At 37.6% G+C, this 20,334-nt stretch overlaps 1 protein-coding gene across 1 annotated transcript in view; it reads right to left on the bottom strand.

Moving 5' to 3' along the window:
* The window catches only part of DEFB125 (defensin beta 125), a 33,205-nt gene extending 16,725 nt beyond the window's left edge, over window positions 1–16,480 (bottom strand). The window contains exon 1 of the mRNA XM_008019847.3: window positions 16,404–16,480. Coding sequence (XP_008018038.2) covers window positions 16,404–16,480 — 77 coding nt within the window. The remainder of the gene's footprint in view (window positions 1–16,403) is intronic.
* Window positions 16,481–20,334: the final 3,854 nt, after the last annotated feature.

The raw sequence follows: 20,334 nt of genomic DNA, 5'->3' as shown, positions 1-20,334 counted from the left end.
AAAATGGGAAAAGGGTTAAAAATGCAGGATGGCCAAAGCCATCCTAAGCAACAAGAACAACTCTGGAGAAATCACATTACCTGACTTTAAATTATACCACAGAGCTATAGTAACCAAAACAGCATGGTTGTAAAATTAGCATAAAAACAGACACATAGAGCAATGGAAAAGAATAGAGAACCCAGAAACAAGCTCACACATCTACAGTAAACTCATTTTTGACAAAGGTGCCAAGAATATACACTGGCATGACTGGCAAGAACATAAACTGTTGTTTATTAAAAGCAACAGTCTTTTTAATAAATGGTGCTGGGAAAACTGGATATCCATATGCAGAATAATGAAACTAGACCTCTGTCTCTTACCATATACAAAACATCAATCAAAAATCAAATGGATTACAGAATTAAATCTAAGACCTCAAACTATGAAACTACTATAAGAAAACTGGGGAAACTCTCCAGGATGTTTGTCTGGGCAAATATTGAGTAATAACCCACAAACACAGGCAATCAAAGCAAAATGGACAAAGGGGATCACATCGAGTTAAAAAGCTTCTGCACAGCAAAGCACACAATCAACAAAGTGAAAAGAAAACCCACAGAATGGGAGGAAATATTTGTAAATGACCTGTCTGACAAGGGATTAATAACAGGAAATATAAAGAGCTCAAACAATTCTATAGGGAAAAAAATCTAATGATCCAATTTAAAAATGGGCAAAATAACGGCAGGGCATGGTGGCTCAAGCCTGTAATCCCAGCACTTTAGGAGGCCAAGGCAGGTGGATCACGAGATCAGGAGATCAAGACCATCCTGGCTAACACGGTGAAACTCCGTCTGTACTAAAAATGCAAAAAAATTAGCCAAGTGTAGTGGTGGGCGCCTGTAGTTCCAGATACTAGGGAGGCTGAGGCAGGAGAATGGCATGAACCCGGGAGGCGGAGCTTGCAGTGAGCCGAGATGGTACCACTGCACTCCAGCCTGGGCGACTGAGGGAGACTCTGTCTCAAAACAAACAAAACAAAACAAACAAACAAACAAAAAGGCAAAATATCTGAATAGATACTCTAAAAAGAAGACATACAAATGGCAAACAGGCAGATGAAAAGGTGCTCAAAATCACTGATCATCAGAGAAATACAAATCAAACTACAGTGAAATATCATCTCACTACAGTTAAAATGGCTTTTATCCAAAAGAATAGGCAATAATAAATGCTGGCAAGGATGTGAAGAAAAGGAAACCCTCGTACACAACTGGTGGGAATGTAAGTACAATCACTATGGAGAACAGTTTGGAGTTTCCTCAAAAAACTAAAAATAGAGTTACCATACAATCCAGCAATCCCACTGCTGGGTATATACCCCCCCTCCAAAAGGAAATAAGTATATTGAATAGATATCTGCACACCTGTGCTTGTTGCAGTACTATTCGCTATAGCCAAGATTTAGAAGCAACCTAAGTGTCCATCAACAGATGAGTGGATAGAGAAAATGTGGAACTTATACTCAATGGAGTACTATTCAGCCATAAAAAAGAATGAGATGCTGTCATTTGCAACAACATGGATGGAACTGGAGGCCATTATGCTAAGTGAAATAAGCCAGGCACAGAAAGACAAACATTGCATGTTCTCACTTATTTGTGAAATCTAAAAATCAAAAGTATTGAACTCAATGGAGATAGAGAGTAGAAAGATGGTTATCAGAGGCTGGGAAGGGTAGTGGGCATGTGTGGGAGGTGAGGATGGTTATTGGGTACAAAAAAATAGATCGCTTCTTGGCCTTTTGGCTAAGATCAAGTGTAAAAAAATAGTTAGAAAGAATGAATAAGACCTGGTATTTAATAGCATAACGAGATGACTATAGTCAAAAATAATTTAATTGTACATTTTAAAGTAATAAAAAAGTATAATTAGATTATTTGTAACACAAAGAGTAAATGCTTGAGGGGCTGGATACCCCATTTTGCATGATGTGGTTATTATGTATTGCATGCTTGTATCAAAACATCTCATGTATCCCACAAATATATACACCTACTATGTACCCACAAAAGTTAAAAATTTTAAAAAATGCAGGGTGATATATTTTGGCAAGAGATAATACAGACTTCCCCTTAGTATATTTATAGTTTTGCTGAGTTTTGTTTTGTTTTTGAAAAACAAGGAATCTCTAATGTTCTCATCTGTCAGAGATGCAGTGGTGAAGTTGGAGAAGTTAGTTTAAAAAGTAGAAGCTATAAGGGAAAACCAGGAGCTTGATTAAGAATTTTCTGTGGAGATAAGAAAAGTGACCCTCCAATTGAGAGATGCAGGATGATCTGCCAAAACCAGAGATCATAAAGAGGTTGTCAGAAAAATGCATAGCAGTATGTGGGTGCTCTTGGGTCATTCAAGCACCATCTAGTGGAGAATACCACCAACCTGTGAGCATGACTTCCAAGGACAATGGCCACAGGAAGGAAGGAAGGCTCTGTGCCTTCCTTCCTTAGACTAGCTCAGCCAAGTCAGAGATGGATACCCCACCTCTGTGCATCTGGTTTTGTTAGTGCACATATTCTCTACTCTGCCATGGGTAGATACTCTGCCATTGGAGTATTTGGGGTAGGGTAAGGTGACATGAGGATAAGGGGAGATAGAGGGAGAAGGTCTATATAGTGCTTTTTAGATTCTGTGTCACTAAGAAAATAATTATCAGTGATTTTAGTAATCTCTCTGAAAAATCAATAGAATTAACTATTTGAAAACCAATGGAAATAGAATCTCAGGACCAAGAAAATTAGATTCAGCTACAAAATAGATTTCATGCTTGCACAGTTTGCATCAATTTTGCTATCACTGCACTTCTCCCTTTTTGAAATTTCTGTATTTTAAATGAATTTTTAAAATCTTACCACCCTTGGCCGGTCGCAGTGGCTCACACCTGTAATCCTAGCACTTTGGGAGGCTGAGGTGGGTGGATCACCTGAGGTCAGGAGTTCGAAAACAGTCTGGACAACACGGGGAAATCCCATCTCTACTAAAAAATACAAAAATTAGCCAGGCATGGTGGTGGGTGCCTCCAATCCCAGCTACTCAGGAGGCTGAGGCAGGAGAATCACTTGAACCCGGGAAGCGAAGGTTGCAGTGAGCCAAGACTGCACCATTGCACTCCAACCTGGGTGACAAGAGCGAAACTCCATCTCAAAAAAAAAAAATCTTATCACCTTTCTTCATTAGCCTGTATTGTCTATATTTCCCTGTGGGCTGTAGTCAGATCAGAGGCACACACTAAATGTTAAAAGTTGCTTTTATCCTGAGTTGTATATTTATATAGATGTATCTCACCAGTGTCTTGGAAAGGACCTTCTAGATAATCTTAGATTGGATTTCAAATATAGAGAATGGATATCAAATGCACAGCATGGCATAAAATCTTCACAAAGGCACAGCATACATGGTTGACCTGCCCATTTCTGTTGCTGAGGTGGGCATCCCTGTTTAATCACAGAACTCCTCCTTAACTGAGGCTGAGCCTAAGTTCAGAATCCTTTCCAAGAAAGTTGGTGTCTTTATCATCTATAATCTAAGCCCAACCTCTACTTTACAGATGGAGAAATTGAGGCCAACATAAAGGTCTCAATGTGATCCTCTAATGTGATCCAGGTTGTCAACATGAGCCATGTCCAGAGAGACAATCTAATCTTAACTGCTCATTTTATAAAAGAGCACATTTGGTCCTCAAGAAGGAAAATGGTTTGCCCCAAAGTAAAGTAATATGCCCAAGGTCACACAGTTAAAGAGCATGAAGCAAGACTTTTTCATTCCAATGGAGAAAATTATCTGCCCAGATAAGGGGGGAAAAAAACCCCAGAAAGAAGCAGCAATTATAACAGCAGAGAATGTCCAGAAGTTACCACAATGTTCTGAGAAAGGATCACACCAGTGACTTTTGTGCGTGCATAGTGGTGGTAGCATTCGTAATCATGATCGTGTTCTCATCTCTAGAATGCATCTGCCCTCCAGGAAGACCATTAAGGAGCTGATATTACCAAATGTTTGAGTATAAGCTATTCGAAATCCGAAGATTGGGTGGTGTCTGAATCTGAGACAGCCTCAGATAAAAATGTTTCTTTCTTTTGCTTTTTTAATTAAAAAAAATGTTTTTAATCAGTGTGGGGTTGTGGAACACTTCTTATACATGGAACAAAGATAAGAAGGATAGAAGGCATCCTCACAAATAAGGCAATATGAAAGACACTGGAATGAAATTGTTAATATAAAAAAGGGGAAAAACTTGTAATTTAGAATTTTTATGCCCAGTGAGAATATATGTCAAATATGAATACAAAATAAAGATATTTTCAGACAATAAAAGCAGAGAATGTTCATCACATACCTTCGCTGCGAGAAATGTTGATGAAAGTTCTTTTTTTTTAACTTTTATTTTAGGTTCAGGGGATACACATGCAGGTTTGTTACATGGGTAAATTGCTTGTCACTGGGTTTGGTGTAAAAATGATTTTGTCACCTAGGTAGTGAGCATAGTACCTGATAGTTTTTGTTTGTTTGTTTGTGATGGAGTCTTTTTAGAAGAGACAGGGTTTTGCCATGTTGCCTAGGCTGGTCTCAAACTCTTGATCTCAAGCAATCCTCCTGCCTGAGCCTCCCAAAATGCTGGTATTACAGGTGTGAGCAACCATGCCCAGCCTATTTCTCCTTCTTATATGAAGCTTAGTTTTGCAGGATATCGAATTCTTCATTGAAATTTCTTCTCTTTAAGGATGCTAAAAATAGGCCCCTAATCTTGCCTGGTTTGTAAGGTTTCTGCTAAGAAGTCTGCTGTTAGTCTGATGAGGTTCCCTTCGTAAGTGACCTCAGGTTTTTCTCCAGCTGCCCTTAAGATTTTTTTCTTTCACGTTGACCTTGGAGAATCTTATGACTATGTGTCTTGGGGATAGTCATCTTGTAGTTATCTCACAGGGGTTATTTGCATTTCTTGAATTTGCATGTCTGCCTCTCTAGGGAGATTGGGGAAATTTTCATGGACTATCCTCACATATGTTTTCCAAGTTACTTATTCTTTCTCCTTTTTCAGGAATGCCAATAAGTTGTAAGTTTGATATCTTTACATAATTCCACATTTTTTAGAGATTTTTATTTTTAAATTTTTTTCTTTAGTTTTGTCTGTGTTGATTCAAAGGACTGATCTTTGAGCTCTGAGATTCCTCAACTTGATCTATTCTGTTGTTAATACTTCTGAATGTATTACAAAATTCCTATAATGAATTTGACAGTTGCAGGAGTTCCGTTTGGTTCTTTCTTAAAATGGCTATGTTATCTCTGTACTCTTGGATTGCTTTAATGGCTTCCTTGGACTGGGTTTCAACTTTCTCCTGAATGTCTTTGAGCTTCCTTACCTTCCAGATAATGAATTCTATGTCTGTCATTTCAGCCATTTCAATCTGATGAGAGCTAGTATGATTGTTTGGAGGTAAGGAGACATTCTGACTTTTTGAACTGCCAGAGTTTGTGCTGATTCTTTCTCACCGAAGACAGCTGGTGTTCCTTTATTTTTTTGAAGTTACTATCATTTGGTTTTGATTTTTTGTTTTATTCTTCATTATTTTCCTTGATATTTTGACTGTGATGTATGTTGACTATGGTTGACTTTTTTCTGGGTGTTTTCAGAGGGCCAAGACTCTATGCCAGATCTTTATTTTTTACTATGTTCCTGCATTGGGTTTCACTGGTAATGTGTGCTGAAACAGTATCTGTTTGGTGGTGTAATTCAGGGGCAATCCAGTGGTCGGTGCTTAATAGTAAAGGCCAGCGGATAGGCTCTTAGCCACACTTAGCTTAAGATTAGGTCACCAGGAGACCTGCAGCTCCCCTGGGGCCCACTGGTCCTGTGTGCATGGCAGAGTCAGCGTGGGTTGTGAAGTGTATCTGCAGGTGGTCTGCTGATTCAGGATCAAGGGCAGAGGATCCTGGTCATGGCAGTGTTGCTGTGGGTGTGCAGCTGGTCTAGCACCTGCGACCTAGGGTTTCTTGCCAAGCAGATGACTGTGGGGACCACTCAGCTCAGGCTCCCCTGACCAGGTTTCTTTCCAGCATCTGCCCCATAGCTGGCCCAACCAGCTAGTTTTGTCTCAAGCCTTCTGCACCCAGATCACTGGTCTGTCAGTTTTACCCAGACACAAGGCTCCCTCAGGAAGATGTTGTGGCTGACAAACAGGTTACACCTTTCCCTCACCAGTCTTGTAGAGAGAAGCACACCAAGTTCCTGTACCAGCCCAGAAACCCATGCCTTACTTTTCTCAGTGTTCTGAGAGTGGGAGCTACTCCCCTACTCAGACTCTGGCCACAGATCTCAGCCCAATATTCCAACTTGTCTGTTCAAACATTTGGGAGTTGGGACCACACCAATGGCTTTGTTCTCTGGCCCCTCGTGGTCCAGCACCAGCTGTGCGAGGGGGGACAAAGTGGTCCCAGGCCACTGGCAAAGTACTCAGGTGTAGCAGTAGAGGCTGTGCTGTGTGCACACAAGAGTGGCCAGGGAGGAGCCTCGGGATCAGTTGGAGGATAGTGGTGTGCACAGATCAGACACCCCCAGGTCCCATGAGGAAGATAGCTCTGCTCTCTCCCTGCCCAGCAGTCAGCAAGGGCTAGAGCCACTCCAAGCAAGTTGAAGAGGCTGCCTTGGTGGATGGACACCTATGGTTGTGTTTTGCTGCAACTGTCCCACTCACAAAATCTGGGTTCCACACAGGCTTGAGCTCTGCATCTGCCTACTCTCCAGGCATCTCCCCCTGTCAATTCAAACGTTTATGTGGGTGATGGGATCTCTTTTTTTTTTTTTTTTTTTTTTGTTTGTTTTAAATTTATTTATTATGATTAAACTTCAAGTTGTAGGGTACATGTGCACAACGTGCAGGTTTGCTACATATGTATACTTGTGCCATGTTGGTGTGCTGCACCCATCAACTCGTCATTTACATCAGGTATAACTCCCAATGCAATCCCTCCCCCCTCCCCCCTCCCCATGATAGGCCCCGGTGTGTGATGTTCCCCTTCCCGAGTCCAAGTGATCTCATTGTTCAGTTCCCGCCTATGAGTGAGAACATGAGGTGTTTGGTTTTCTGTTCTTGTGATAGTTTGCTGAGAATGATGGTTTCCAGCTGCATCCATGTCCCTACAAAGGACACAAACTCATCCTTTTTTATGGCTGCATAGTATTCCATGGTGTATATGTGCCACATTTTCTTAATCCAATCTGTCACTGATGGACATTTGGGTTGATTCCAAGTCTTTGCTATTGTGAATAGTGCTGCAATAAACATACGTGTGCATGTGTCTTTATAGCAGCATAATTTATAATCCTTTGGGTATATACCTAGTAATGGGATGGCTGGGTCATATGGTACATCTAGTTCTAGATCCTTGAGGAATCGCCATACTGTTTTCCATAATGGTTGAACTAGTTTACAATCCCACCAACAGTGTAAAAGTGTTCCTATTTCTCCACATCCTCTCCAGCACCTGTTGTTTCCTGACTTTTGAATGATCGCCATTCTAACTGGTGTGAGATGGTATCTCATTGTGGTTTGGATTTGCATTTCTCTGATGGCCAGTGATGATGAGCATTTTTTCATGTGTCTGTTGGCTGTATGAATGTCTTCTTTTGAGAAATGTCTGTTCATATCCTTTGCCCACTTTTTGATGGGGTTGTTTGTTTTTTTCTTGTAAATTTGTTTGAGTTCTTTGTAGGTTCTGGATATTAGCCCTTTGTCAGATGAGTAGATTGCAAAAATTTTCTCCCATTCTGTAGGTTGCCTGTTCACTCTGATGGTAGTTTCTTTTGCTGTGCAGAAGCTCTTTAGTTTAATGAGATCCCATTTGTCAATTTTGGCTTTTGCTGCCGTTGCTTTTGGTGTTTTAGACATGAAGTCTTTGCCCATGCCTATGTCCTGAATGGTACTACCTAGGTTTTCCTCTAGGATTTTTATGGTATTAGGTCTAACATTTAAGTCTCTAATCCATCTTGAATTAATTTTCGTATAAGGAGTAAGGAAAGGATCCAGTTTCAGCTTTCTACTTATGGCTAGCCAATTTTCCCAGCACCATTTATTAAATAGGGAATCCTTTCCCCATTTCTTGTTTCTCTCAGGTTTGTCAAAGATCAGATGGCTGTAGATGTGTGGTATTATTTCTGAGGACTCTGTTCTGTTCCATTGGTCTATATCTCTGTTTTGGTACCAGTACCATGCTGTTTTGGTTACTGTAGCCTTGTAGTATAGTTTGAAGTCAGGTAGCGTGATGCCTCCAGCTTTGTTCTTTTGACTTAGGATTGTCTTGGAGATGCGGGCTCTTTTTTGGTTCCATATGAACTTTAAAGCAGTTTTTTCCAATTCTGTGAAGAAGCTCATTGGTAGCTTGATGGGGATGGCATTGAATCTATAAATTACCTTGGGCAGTATGGCCATTTTCACGATATTGATTCTTCCTATCCATGAGCATGGTATGTTCTTCCATTTGTTTGTGTCCTCTTTTATTTCACTGAGCAGTGGTTTGTAGTTCTCCTTGAAGAGGTCCTTTACATCCCTTGTAAGTTGGATTCCTAGGTATTCTCTTTGAAGCAATTGTGAATGGAAGTTCATTCCTGATTTGGCTCTCTGTTTGACTGTCACTGGTGTATAAGAATGCTTGTGATTTTTGCACATTAATTTTGTATCCTGAGACTTTGCTGAAGTTGCTTATCCGCTTAAGGAGATTTTGGGCTGAGACAATGGGGTTTCCTAAATATACAATCATGTCGTCTGCAAACAGGGACAATTTGACTTCTTCTTTTCCTAACTGAATCCCCTTGATTTCTTTCTCTTGCCTGATTGCCCTAGCCAGAACTTCCAACACTATGTTGAATAGGAGTGGTGAGAGAGGGCATCCCTGTCTTGTGCCAGTTTTCAAAGGGAATTTTTCCAGTTTTTGCCCATTCAGTATGATATTGGCTGTGGGTTTGTCATAAATAGCTCTTATTATTTTGAGGTACGTTCCATCAATACCAAATTTATTGAGCGTTTTTAGCATGAAGGGCTGTTGCATTTTGTCAAAAGCCTTTTCTGCATCTATTGAGATAATGATGTGGTTCTTGTCTTTGGTTCTGTTTATATGCTGGATTATGTTTATTGATTTGCGAATGTTGAACCAGCCTTGCATCCCAGGGATGAAGCCCACTTGATCATGGTGGATAAGCTTTTTGATGTGTTGCTGAATCCGGTTTGCCAGTATTTTATTGAGGATTTTTGCATCGATGTTCATCAGGGATATTGGTCTAAAATTCTCTTTTTTTGTTGTGTCTCTGCCAGGCTTTGGTATCAGGATGATGTTGGCCTCATAAAATGAGTTAGGGAGGATTCCCTCTTTTTCTATTGATTGGAATAGTTTCGGAAGGAATGGTACCAGCTCCTCCTTGTACCTCTGGTAGAATTCAGCTGTGAATCCATCTGGTCCTGGACTTTTTTTGGTTGGTAGGCTATTAATTATTGCCTCAATTTCAGAGCCTACTATTGGTCTATTCAGGGATTCAACTTCTTCCTGGTTTAGTCTTGGAAGAGTGTAAGTGTCCAGGAAATTATCCATTTCTTCTAGATTTTCCAGTGTATTTGCGTAGAGGTGTTTATAGTATTCTCTGATGGTAGTTTGTATTTCTGTGGGGTCGGTGGTGATATCCCCTTTATCATTTTTAATTGCGTCGATTTGATTCTTCTCTCTTTTCTTCTTTATTAGTCTTGCTAGTGGTCTGTCAATTTTGTTGATCTTTTCAAAAAACCAACTCCTGGATTCATTGATTTTTTGGAGGGTTTTTTGTGTCTCTATCTCCTTCAGTTCTGCTCTGATCTTAGTTATTTCTTGCCTTCTGCTAGCTTTCGAATGTGTTTGCTCTTGCTTCTCTAGTTCTTTTAATTGCGATGTTAGAGTGTCAATTTTAGATCTTTCCTGCTTTCTCTTGTGGGCATTTAGTGCTATAAATTTCCCTCTACACACTGCTTTAAATGTGTCCCAGAGATTCTGGTATGTTGTATCTTTGTTCTCATTGGTTTCAAAGAACATCTTTATTTCTGCCTTCATTTCGTTATGTACCCAGTAGTCATTCAGGAGCAGGTTGTTCAGTTTCCATGTAGTTGAGCGGTTTTGATGGAGTTTCTTAGTCCTGAGTTCTAGTTTGATTGCACTGTGGTCTGAGAGACAGTTTGTTATAATTTCTGTTCTTGTACATTTGCTGAGGAGTGCTTTACTTCCAATTACGTGGTCAATTTTGGAGTAAGTACGATGTGGTGCTGAGAAGAATGTATATTCTGTTGATTTGGGGTGGAGAGTTCTATAGATGTCTATTAGGTCTGCTTGCTGCAGAGATGAGTTCAATTCCTGGATATCCTTGTTAACTTTCTGTCTCGTTGATCTGTCTAATGTTGACAGTGGAGTGTTGAAGTCTCCCATTATTATTGTATGGGAGTCTAAGTCTCTTTGTAAGTCTCTAAGGACTTGCTTTATGAATCTGGGTGCTCCTGTATTGGGTGCATATATATTTAGCATAGTTAGCTCTTCCTGTTGAATTGATCCCTTTACCATTATGTAATGGCCTTCTTTGTCTCTTTTGAACTTTCATGGTTTAAAGTCTGTTTTATCAGAGACTAGTATTGCAATCCCCGCTTTTTTTTGTTCTCCATTTGCTTGGTAAATCTTCCTCCATCCCTTTATTTTGAGCCTATGTATGTCTCTGCGTGTGAGATGGGTCTCCTGAATACAGCAGACTGATGGGTCTTGACTCTTTATCCAGTTTGCCAGTCTGTGTCCTTTAATTGGAGCATTTAGTCCATTTACATTTAAGGTTAAGATTGTTATGTGTGAACTTGATCCTGCCATTATGATATTAACTGGTTATTTTGCTCGTTAGTTGATGCAGTTTCTTCCTAGCCTCGATGGTCTTTACATTTTGGCATGTTTTTGCAATGGCTGGTACCGGTTGTTCCTTTCCATGTTTAGTGCTTCCTTCAGGGTCTCTTGTAAGGCAGGCCTAGTGGTGACAAAATCTCTAAGCATTTGCTTATCTGTAAAGGATTTTATTTCTCCTTCACTTATGAAACTTAGTTTGGCTGGATATAAAATTCTGGGTTTAAAATTCTTTTCTTTAAGAATGTTGAATATTGGCCCCCACTCTCTTCTGGCTTGAAGAGTTTCTGCCGAGAGATCTGCTGTTAGTCTGATGGGCTTCCCTTTGTGGGTAACCCGACCTTTCTCTCTGGCTGCCCTTAAGATTTTTTCCTTCATTTCAACTTTGGTGAATCTGGCAATTATGTGTCTTGGAGTTGCTCTTCTCGAGGAGTATCTTTGTGGCGTTCTCTGTATTTCCTGGATTTGAATGTTGGCCTGCCCTACTAGGTTGGGGAAGTTCTCCTGGATGATATCCTGAAGAGTGTTTTCCAACTTGGTTCCATTTTCCCCCTCACTTTCAGGCACCCCAATCAGACGCAGATTTGGTCTTTTTACATAATCCCATACTTCTTGCAGGCTTTGTTCATTTCTTTTTCTTCTTTTTTCTTTTGGTTTCTCTTCTCGCTTCATTTCATTCATTTGATCCTCCATCGCTGACATCTTTCTTCCAGTTGATCAAGTCGGTTACTGAAGCTTGTGTATTTGTCACGTATTTCTCGTGCCATGGTTTTCATCTCTTTCATTTCGTTTGTGAGCTTCTCTGCATTAATTACTCTAGCCATCAATTCTTCCACTTTTTTTTCAAGATTTTTAGTTTCTTTGCGCTGGGTACGTAATTCCTCCTTTAGCTCTGATAAATTTGATGGACTGAAGCCTTCTTCTCTCATGTCGTCAAAGTCTTTCTCCGTCCAGCTTTGATCCGTTGCTGGCGATGAGCTGCGCTCCTTTGCCGGGGGAGATGCGCTCTTATTTTTTGAATTTCCAGCTTTTCTGCCCTGCTTTTTCCCCATCTTTGTGGTTTTATCTGCCTCTGGTCTTTGATGATGGTGATGTACTGATGGGGTTTTGGTGTAGGTGTCCTTCCTGTTTGATAGCTTTCCTTCTAACAGTCAGGATCCTCAGCTGTAGGTTGTAGCTGTAGGAGATTGCTTGAGGTCCACTCCAGACCCTGTTTGCCTGGGTATCAGCAGCAGAGGCTCAGTTGAAAATGCAGAAATCACCGGTCTTCTGTGTCGCTCGTGCTGGGAGTTGGAGACTGGAGCTGTTCCTATTCGGCCATCTTGCTCTGCCCCCCATATTAGAATTTTAAAAGTTTTTATCATGTACCTTGTCTAGTCTAGTCTATGTTATATTAACAAACACAAATTTCACGAAGTATAAATGAGCTCAGCAGTTGCAAATGGAAAGGCATTTGATTCAAATGAAGCATATAATTTAAAAATTAACATCAATACACTGACAAACTATTCTTAAAAATATATACATAATAAAAATGTTTTACTGTTTATTATATAAGTAATCTGAAAGAAGGTAGAAATTAAGTGGGCATAAAAGGCTAGAATTTATGTTGGCTTTAAACAGTGAGTGATTGTATGTACTTTTACTGGAAATGACTCATCTGCATTCTTAAGTACAATGTCCTATATACAAGGGCCTTGACTTAAATAACACATAAGTTAAAAATTAATACCAATAGAAAAGCAAACTATTAATAAAAATATGTATGCATAAGTTTTTTTTAGTGTTTAGTAAAGAAGTGATCTGAGAGAAGGCAGGAATTAAGTGGGCATAAAAGCTTAGAATTATGTTTGTATTAACAATTGAAAAATTGCACATACTTTTCCTGGGAATGACTGATCTTAGCTATCAAGAGCTTATTTTTAAATTTCTAAGAATTCTATAAGTTGGTTGTTAAACACGGGCACTGTTAAAAATTAATGTATGTACAAAGAAATAAAATGTATCAAAAACCAATGTAATAAATACAAGCTATGGCTTTCTCATTATTTTATTAAATTTAACTCTTATCTATGTTCTTGATTTTTTTCTTCAGTTTACTGTATCGATATGGTAGAGAGGCTAACAGTTACATATTACTGTTAATCTCTTCCCAATTCAATGTTCAGATACGTCGCATAGACAGTGTTATGGGTTGACTAGTATTCCCCCCAAATTTATACATTAAGTTCTAACACCAGTACCTCACAATGTGACCGTATTAGTGATAGGGTCTTTAAAGAATAATTCAAGTTATAATGAGGTTATTAGGGTGAACTCTAATTCCAGTATGACTGGGTCCTTATAAAAATGAAACATCTGGACACAGAGACATGTATGGAGAAAAGATGATGTGAAGACAACTAAAGGAGAAGATGACCATCTACAAGCCCAAAGAGAAAGACCAAGAACAGATCTTTCCCTCAGGGTCCTCGGAAGGAATAAATGTTGGTTACACCTTGGTTTTAGACTTTTAAGACTCAAGAAGTGTAAGACAATAAATTTCTGTTTTTCAAGCCACCCAGTTTGTGGTACTTTGTTATGGTAGCTTATATTAGTTCATTCTTGCACTACTCTAATGTCATATCTGAGACTGAGTAACTTACAAGGAAAAGAGATTTAATTGGCCCACAGTTCTGCAGGCTGTAAAGGAAACACAGTAGCTTCTGCTTCTGGGGAAGCCTCAAGAAGCTTTCAATCATGGGAGAAGGCAGGAGCAGGAGCAAGAGAGAATAAAGGGCGAGGTGCTGCACACTTTCAAACAACCAGATCTCACAAGAACTTACTCACTATGACAAGAACAGCACTAAGAGAACAGTGCTAAAGCATTCATGAGAAATCCACTCCTGTAATCCAGCCACCTCCCAACAGGCCTCAACTCCAACACTGGGGTTGACAATTCAATATGACATATTGAAATCATATTCTAGGAAACTAACAGAAGAAACTTGTAATTTGCAGTGGTAGGTTTTATATTGCAGGAATTGGCAAAGGCTGCATATCGTGTCTTTTGTTCCTGTATAGTATGTTAGTAAACATTTACCAGCATGCCACTGTGGGTATGTGTATGTGTGTGTTTCTGTGTATGTCATTTACAAGAACTATGAAACATTTTACTATTGTGGATGACTACTCTCCCCTCCACGAAGGCCTGTCATATAAAGCAACTTTTAATTTTCAAATAATTTGTCTCTGGTTTAATAAACCTTCATGATGCATTTTCATTAAAAATTTTAGTAATACATAATAATTGTACATACTTATCGGGTATATGAGATATTTTGATACAAGCATATGATGTACAGTAATCAAATTTGGGTAACAACTAGGATATTTGTCACCTCAAATATTTATAATTTTGTGTTGCGAACATTCCGACTCTTCTAGCTATTGTGAAATATACAATAAATTATTAACTGTAATTGCCCTATTTTACAGAATACTAGTTCTTATTCCTTACATAAAATTGCATTTTCATATTCATAAACTAAACCTGCTAATTCCCGCTCCCCTCTACCCTTCCTAGCCTCTGGTTACAATGGTTGTATTCACTACCTCCATGACATCAATTATTTTTTTAGCTCCTGAGGATGAAAAGATAAGGAAGTGTTCATATACTGTTGGTGGAAATGCAGATGAGTACAACCAACCACAAAAGTTTCTCAAAAAAATAAAAATATAATTGTTATATGATCCAGCAATCCTACTGATGAATATATATCCAAAAAAGGAAATCAGTATATCAAAGAGATATTTGCACACCCCCGTGTTTATTGCAGCATTACTCACAATAACCAAGATATGGAATCAGCCTAAGTGTCCATCAACTGATAAACAGATAATAAATATTTTTCAAAACTAGAAAACTACTCTTCCATGAGTAGGCGATTACAGAGGCAGATAAAAATGTTGGTCTTGAACTTGTCCAGATTACATAAACGTATGAGATAATAAAAGTAGGGCTATGAACTGATCAGTTAGGTTGAATGAGGGAAAAGTATGCAAGTAGCATGTCAATCAGAGAGACATGGCAACCTCTGACAATCTTAATGTCGAGCATGTCTAAGTGTAGAAAGTTATGAGTCATCCTCTGCCTAAAGAACATTCCTATATAATGGAGAAAAAGTTTCCAACACTGTAAGTTATTACGGTGCAGGTGAAGAGGGTGCAGGGTGATTCTTGTTATCTACATAATAAAGCTTACTCTCCTCAACAGCATGGTCAGCCTATGATGACATACGCCTGTTATATGTTGCATGGAGAAACCTTGCTGTGCACCTCAGTGACATCAGAGATATCACAAAATAAAAGTATTTACTAATGAATTTAGTCCTCATTAAATCAGCCTATATTTATCATTTACCTTTATCCCAGCCTACTATCTCAATTTATTAGCCTCACTTTCTCTCTAATTATCCACGCAAAAAATACATTGCAATGAAATAATGCAATTACTTCTGAAATGAGATTGTAAGATCTACAAGAGATGAAAGCCTTCTTAGAAATCATGGTAAGTTTCTCAAATCTCACACAAAGCTATTGACATGTGAGGATCTGGTAGTGTTTGACTAGGAAAGTGTGAAAGAAGTAAACAATGGAAATTCATATGCTTTTATCTCTTCACTAGAGAATGAATTAAATACCAATGGAAATTCATAAAGTGCTAACTTTTAAATAAATAATACACTTTAAATTTAATGCAAAAGACAAATATGAGATAGATGCTTTTATGTCATTCCTTCTTTAAAAAATCAACACTTGCATGTGTTTCTTTTCAGGAAAGATGAAATATAATTTTACTGAAAATAAATGAAATGTATCGAGGTTTATTTTTCAGGGTAAGAAGACACAGTCCCATAAAAATAAAAACTTGCTCTTTTTGATGGATTAAAGTGGTGTTTGCCAATTATAAATCTCGTAAGGCATTTCACATTAAATTTGTGCAAAACTAAATTCTTTATTTCTATATGAAGAAAAGTGGTATCATTTCCCAAACTTATCCCTTTCTCTGAATAGTAACTCAATTATGCCAATTGTACAGATTAAAATTTAACTGCACTAGTTGGTCTTTTCCTTACATCCCTCCATGATCAATCTACTAGCAATTTCTCCTGGCTGTGTATTTGAAATAGATACAACTAAGTTCTGAAATGTTTATTCTGTCATTCTATTTCAAGTCGCCATTACTCATCACTCAGAAAATAGTAACAACTTCCAAACTGGTCTCACTGCTTCTACTTTTGCCTGTTTAAATTAGTCTTTACTCATCAGCCAAAGTGATACTTTTAAAACTGAAGTAAGACTTTTCTACTCCTACCCTCCCAATGATTTACATTTCACTCAACAAAACATCAGAAGTCTTCATTATGCAGTATATGGCTCTACAGGATATAGTTACCAGTCACACTTGTTATCATCTCTGACCTCCTCACCTTCCATTCTCATTCATCCACACCCCTTTTCCAACTCTGCCTTCTTTGCACTTCTTGGATTTTTCAAACATACCCATTGTGCATTTTAGGTCTTGCTATTTCTTGTCCTGGAATGTTCTCCCCGTCTCTATATGGGAGTCATTGTTCAATGTCTCATTTTATTTAGCTCTTTGTTCAACTGTCTTTTTGTTTTGTTTTGTTTTGTTTTGAGACAGAGTCTCGCTCTGTCACCCAGGCTGGAGTGCAGTGGTGTGATCTCGGCTCACTGCAACCTCCACCTCCCGGGTTCACACCATTCTCCTGCCTCAGCCTCCCAAGTAGCTGGGACTACAGGCGCCCGCCACCACATCCTGTTAATTTTTTGTCTTTTTAGTAGAGACGGTGTTTCACCGTGTTAGCCAGGACGGTCTCGATCTCCTGACCTCGTGATCCGACAGCCTCGGCCTCCCAAAGTGCTGGGTTACAGGCGTGAGCCACCGAGCCCGGCCAACTGTCTTCTTATCTAAGATGACTTCATTGATTGTTATGACTCAAATAACCCCTCCCCATAAAGTGCCTCTTTCATGATAACACTTCGTTTTATTCTTCATGGTTAGCATTATCAACAAGGTATTTATTAACTTGTTTGTTGTCCCTTTTCCAAATATAAGTACCTTTTTTTGCTCAACACCATTTAAATCACACCTAGTATTTAGTACACAGTAAACATTTGCCTTCGAAAAAGAATATATTAAAGGCAATGAGTGAGATGGCATGGGCAGGGAGCTTAACCTTACCAGGTGCTAGCAGTCAAAATGTAAGTGTGGGCTATTCAACTTATTGTCCCTAATATGCATACCAACAGTGAGGAATGCTTAGGATTGCTCATAAATCTAGAAATCTGCGAGGCTCTTCAATACATGCCTAACTGTATAAAACGTATTACTGTGGATCTTATAATGAATACAGTCACTATATGCTTAAGTCAGAACTATGAGATAATCTTGGTAGTAGAAATGACAAAATAGTGCTAGCAAAACAACAAATAAAGATGCCATTTATTATTTGCCATAAAACCTGTATCGATTTTAGCTTGTTACGTATGTTATCTTGTCATGCAATACCCTCTTTAAAATTACCATAAAATCATACATTTTAAAAATGAGCAAACTGATTTAGAGGAATCCAGAAATATGTTCAAAGTTATGTTCTAATGTGATTAAAAGCCCTGATGTAAACCCTAGACCACTTGACTCTAAAACCTTTACAATGCCATATTTGCCAGCATGACATACATTTTTTCTCCCCTTTTTAAAAACTACTCTGAACCCTAATTTCACAGGATTTATGTTCTTTTGGTACATATATCTGGAAGACCAAAAAGCAGTGCAGGTGCTCAATGGTCTTTATTTATATAGAAGCAAATTTACCTAAGACAAAACTTTAAGGTATTAAGTAAGCACAGGGAAACATTTGCCTCTGAAAATAACCTCAGAGACATTCTTAACAATATGCTAATATTTATAGTTTGTAAAATCATCCATTTTAGTATACAATGATGGTTTCAGATGTCACAATCAGGAGACAAAAATTTTTGATTATCTAAAACATTTTGCCAGGGCCAAGATCAGGGAAATACCATAAGGTGCAAATAATTTAAAATGCAGTTCCAAATGAATCGCCCACAACAAATAAAGTGCAGAAGGTTTAGACCATGCTATATCAGGTTGAGACACATTTTCTTTAGCATCAAAAGTACTCCACTGGTTAGAAAATAGGAATGCCTATTACATCTGAGAGAAGTACACATAAACCCATCCTGTTTAATAACTACCTAGAGAGTGGAACGTATCTTATATATGTACATTAACAGCTGGGAACACTTCAGGTGAAAAATTGTATCTTTGTTATAAATTTAAAGCAAGTGAGAGAGAAAGATGTAGAGAGAGAGAGAGAAAGAAAGAAAGAAGTAAAAATAACATAAGGTTCTGTGAAAATAACCCACTATAAATGAGTAGGGGAGATTTTCCTTAAGGGAATAAAAAAATCATAGAGAAAATGTGTTAAAATGTTTTTTTGTAGATAAATAATAGATAGATATTTAATTATACAGTAAACTCTATGTCAAAATCTCTACTATGTTCTAGGGATCAAAAGATAAAACTTAGTTTATGTCCTTAACGATTTTACAAGCGAGTGAAGGAAAGAGGACAAATCAACCTGTAATTTTATTAAGATGTGTTGTATTAATTAAAAACTGCTGCATGGTACATTATAAAAATACAGAGAAAGGGAAATTTCATGACAGACTTTTAGTGTCAGCGCATTTTTAAAATGAATAGTTCCCTGGAGACAAAATATTGAATGACAAGGGGAAACAACTGATATGTAGTTGAAACTGCCTGTGTGTTTAAAGAGAATCAGATAAAGCATAATTTGAGGAAACTAAAATTACAGAAGCAGAATAATATTCCTCAAGGATTAGCATTACAGAAACAATTCTGAGAATATGCCAAAATTCAGGGAAGCTGGGAAAAGCATGGTGACAATTCAAATAAAACCCACCAAATGAAGACAGTAGAGAGTACAGATTAAACCTGCTAAAGCTTAGTGAAGATACAGGAAATTTGGGGGAAATATAATTTTAAAAACTATGTTCTGAGAAAAGTCAATAGTATAAAAATATTAAAAATAAATCAACATAGCATTTATATCAATAAAATAAAAAAAGTAAAATAAAATAAACTAAAAATGGATAATATATTCAGGTTATGAATATATTAACTAAAAATAAGTTGACATTAATAAAAAGGGTAAAGAATTATCTAAAAATAGAATTTCTAGAAATTCATAATGTTAAAGCAAATACATTTGAAAAGCATTCATCTAATAAATGGGCAAAAACTTGGACAGACAGTTGACAAACGAATGCATTCAAATATTTAATAAATATATAAAATTCAACAAAGTCATTTATTAGAGAAAATAATTAGAGCTCAAAAATAAAATAATAGAGATATGATCAACTTACTTTTGATTAAGATGCAAAAGCAATTCAATGGAGAATGGACAGACTGTTGAAGAAATTATGCTGGAATAACAAGATGTCTTAATTCTAAAAAAAAAAATAGAAAAAAAAGATCTTTGGCATATACGTTACAACTTTTACAAAAACTGACTCAAATTAGACCATAGACCTATATGTAAAACCAACAAACTATAAGATATCTAGAAAGAAAAAAAAACACACAAGAAAACTTGCATGATCTTGGGTTTGGCAATAAATTTACATGATTCATAATTTTTTGAATGACAAATTAGACTTAATCAAGATTAAAAATTTTGTCTGTGGAAGATGTTTAAAACAACAAAATGTGAGCCAAGTCCTCGGTGAATAATTGCAACACACATATCTGACAAAGGACTTATATCCAGGAGATATATAAAGAACCCTTAAAAATTAATAATTAAAAAAATTTTTTTAACAATGATTCATCAAAAAGATGAAACAAGATACTTCATCAAATAATATATATGATGGCAAATAATCACAGAGATAGATGTTCAGCATCATTGTTTATCAGCAAAACACAATTTAAAAAAGCAACAAGGTAACCTACAAAATGGTCAGAGAAATGCAAATAGAAGCCACAATGATAGTCTACCACATTCACAATGAAATGGCTAAAATGAAACAAACAAGCAAATAAATAAATAAGTGAATGACAGTGGCAAACAATATTAAATATTTGAAGATGTGGACCATCTAAGATGTTATTCATCGACTGTGGAAGAGTAAATTGGTACAATCACTCATGAAAGCTTGTGAAAGTGTTCCTTAAATTAAATGTACACATATACAATAACCAAGAAATTCTACTCATATATGAACAATCTCACATATGTGTGTATTTGTGTATGCATTTTTGTCTACCTGTCTGTCCTTTGATTT

This window comes from Chlorocebus sabaeus, chromosome 2 (assembly GCF_047675955.1).
Source record: "Chlorocebus sabaeus isolate Y175 chromosome 2, mChlSab1.0.hap1, whole genome shotgun sequence".
Taxonomy (NCBI): domain Eukaryota; kingdom Metazoa; phylum Chordata; class Mammalia; order Primates; family Cercopithecidae; genus Chlorocebus; species Chlorocebus sabaeus.
This window is presented reverse-complemented; position numbering and strand designations above follow the sequence as displayed.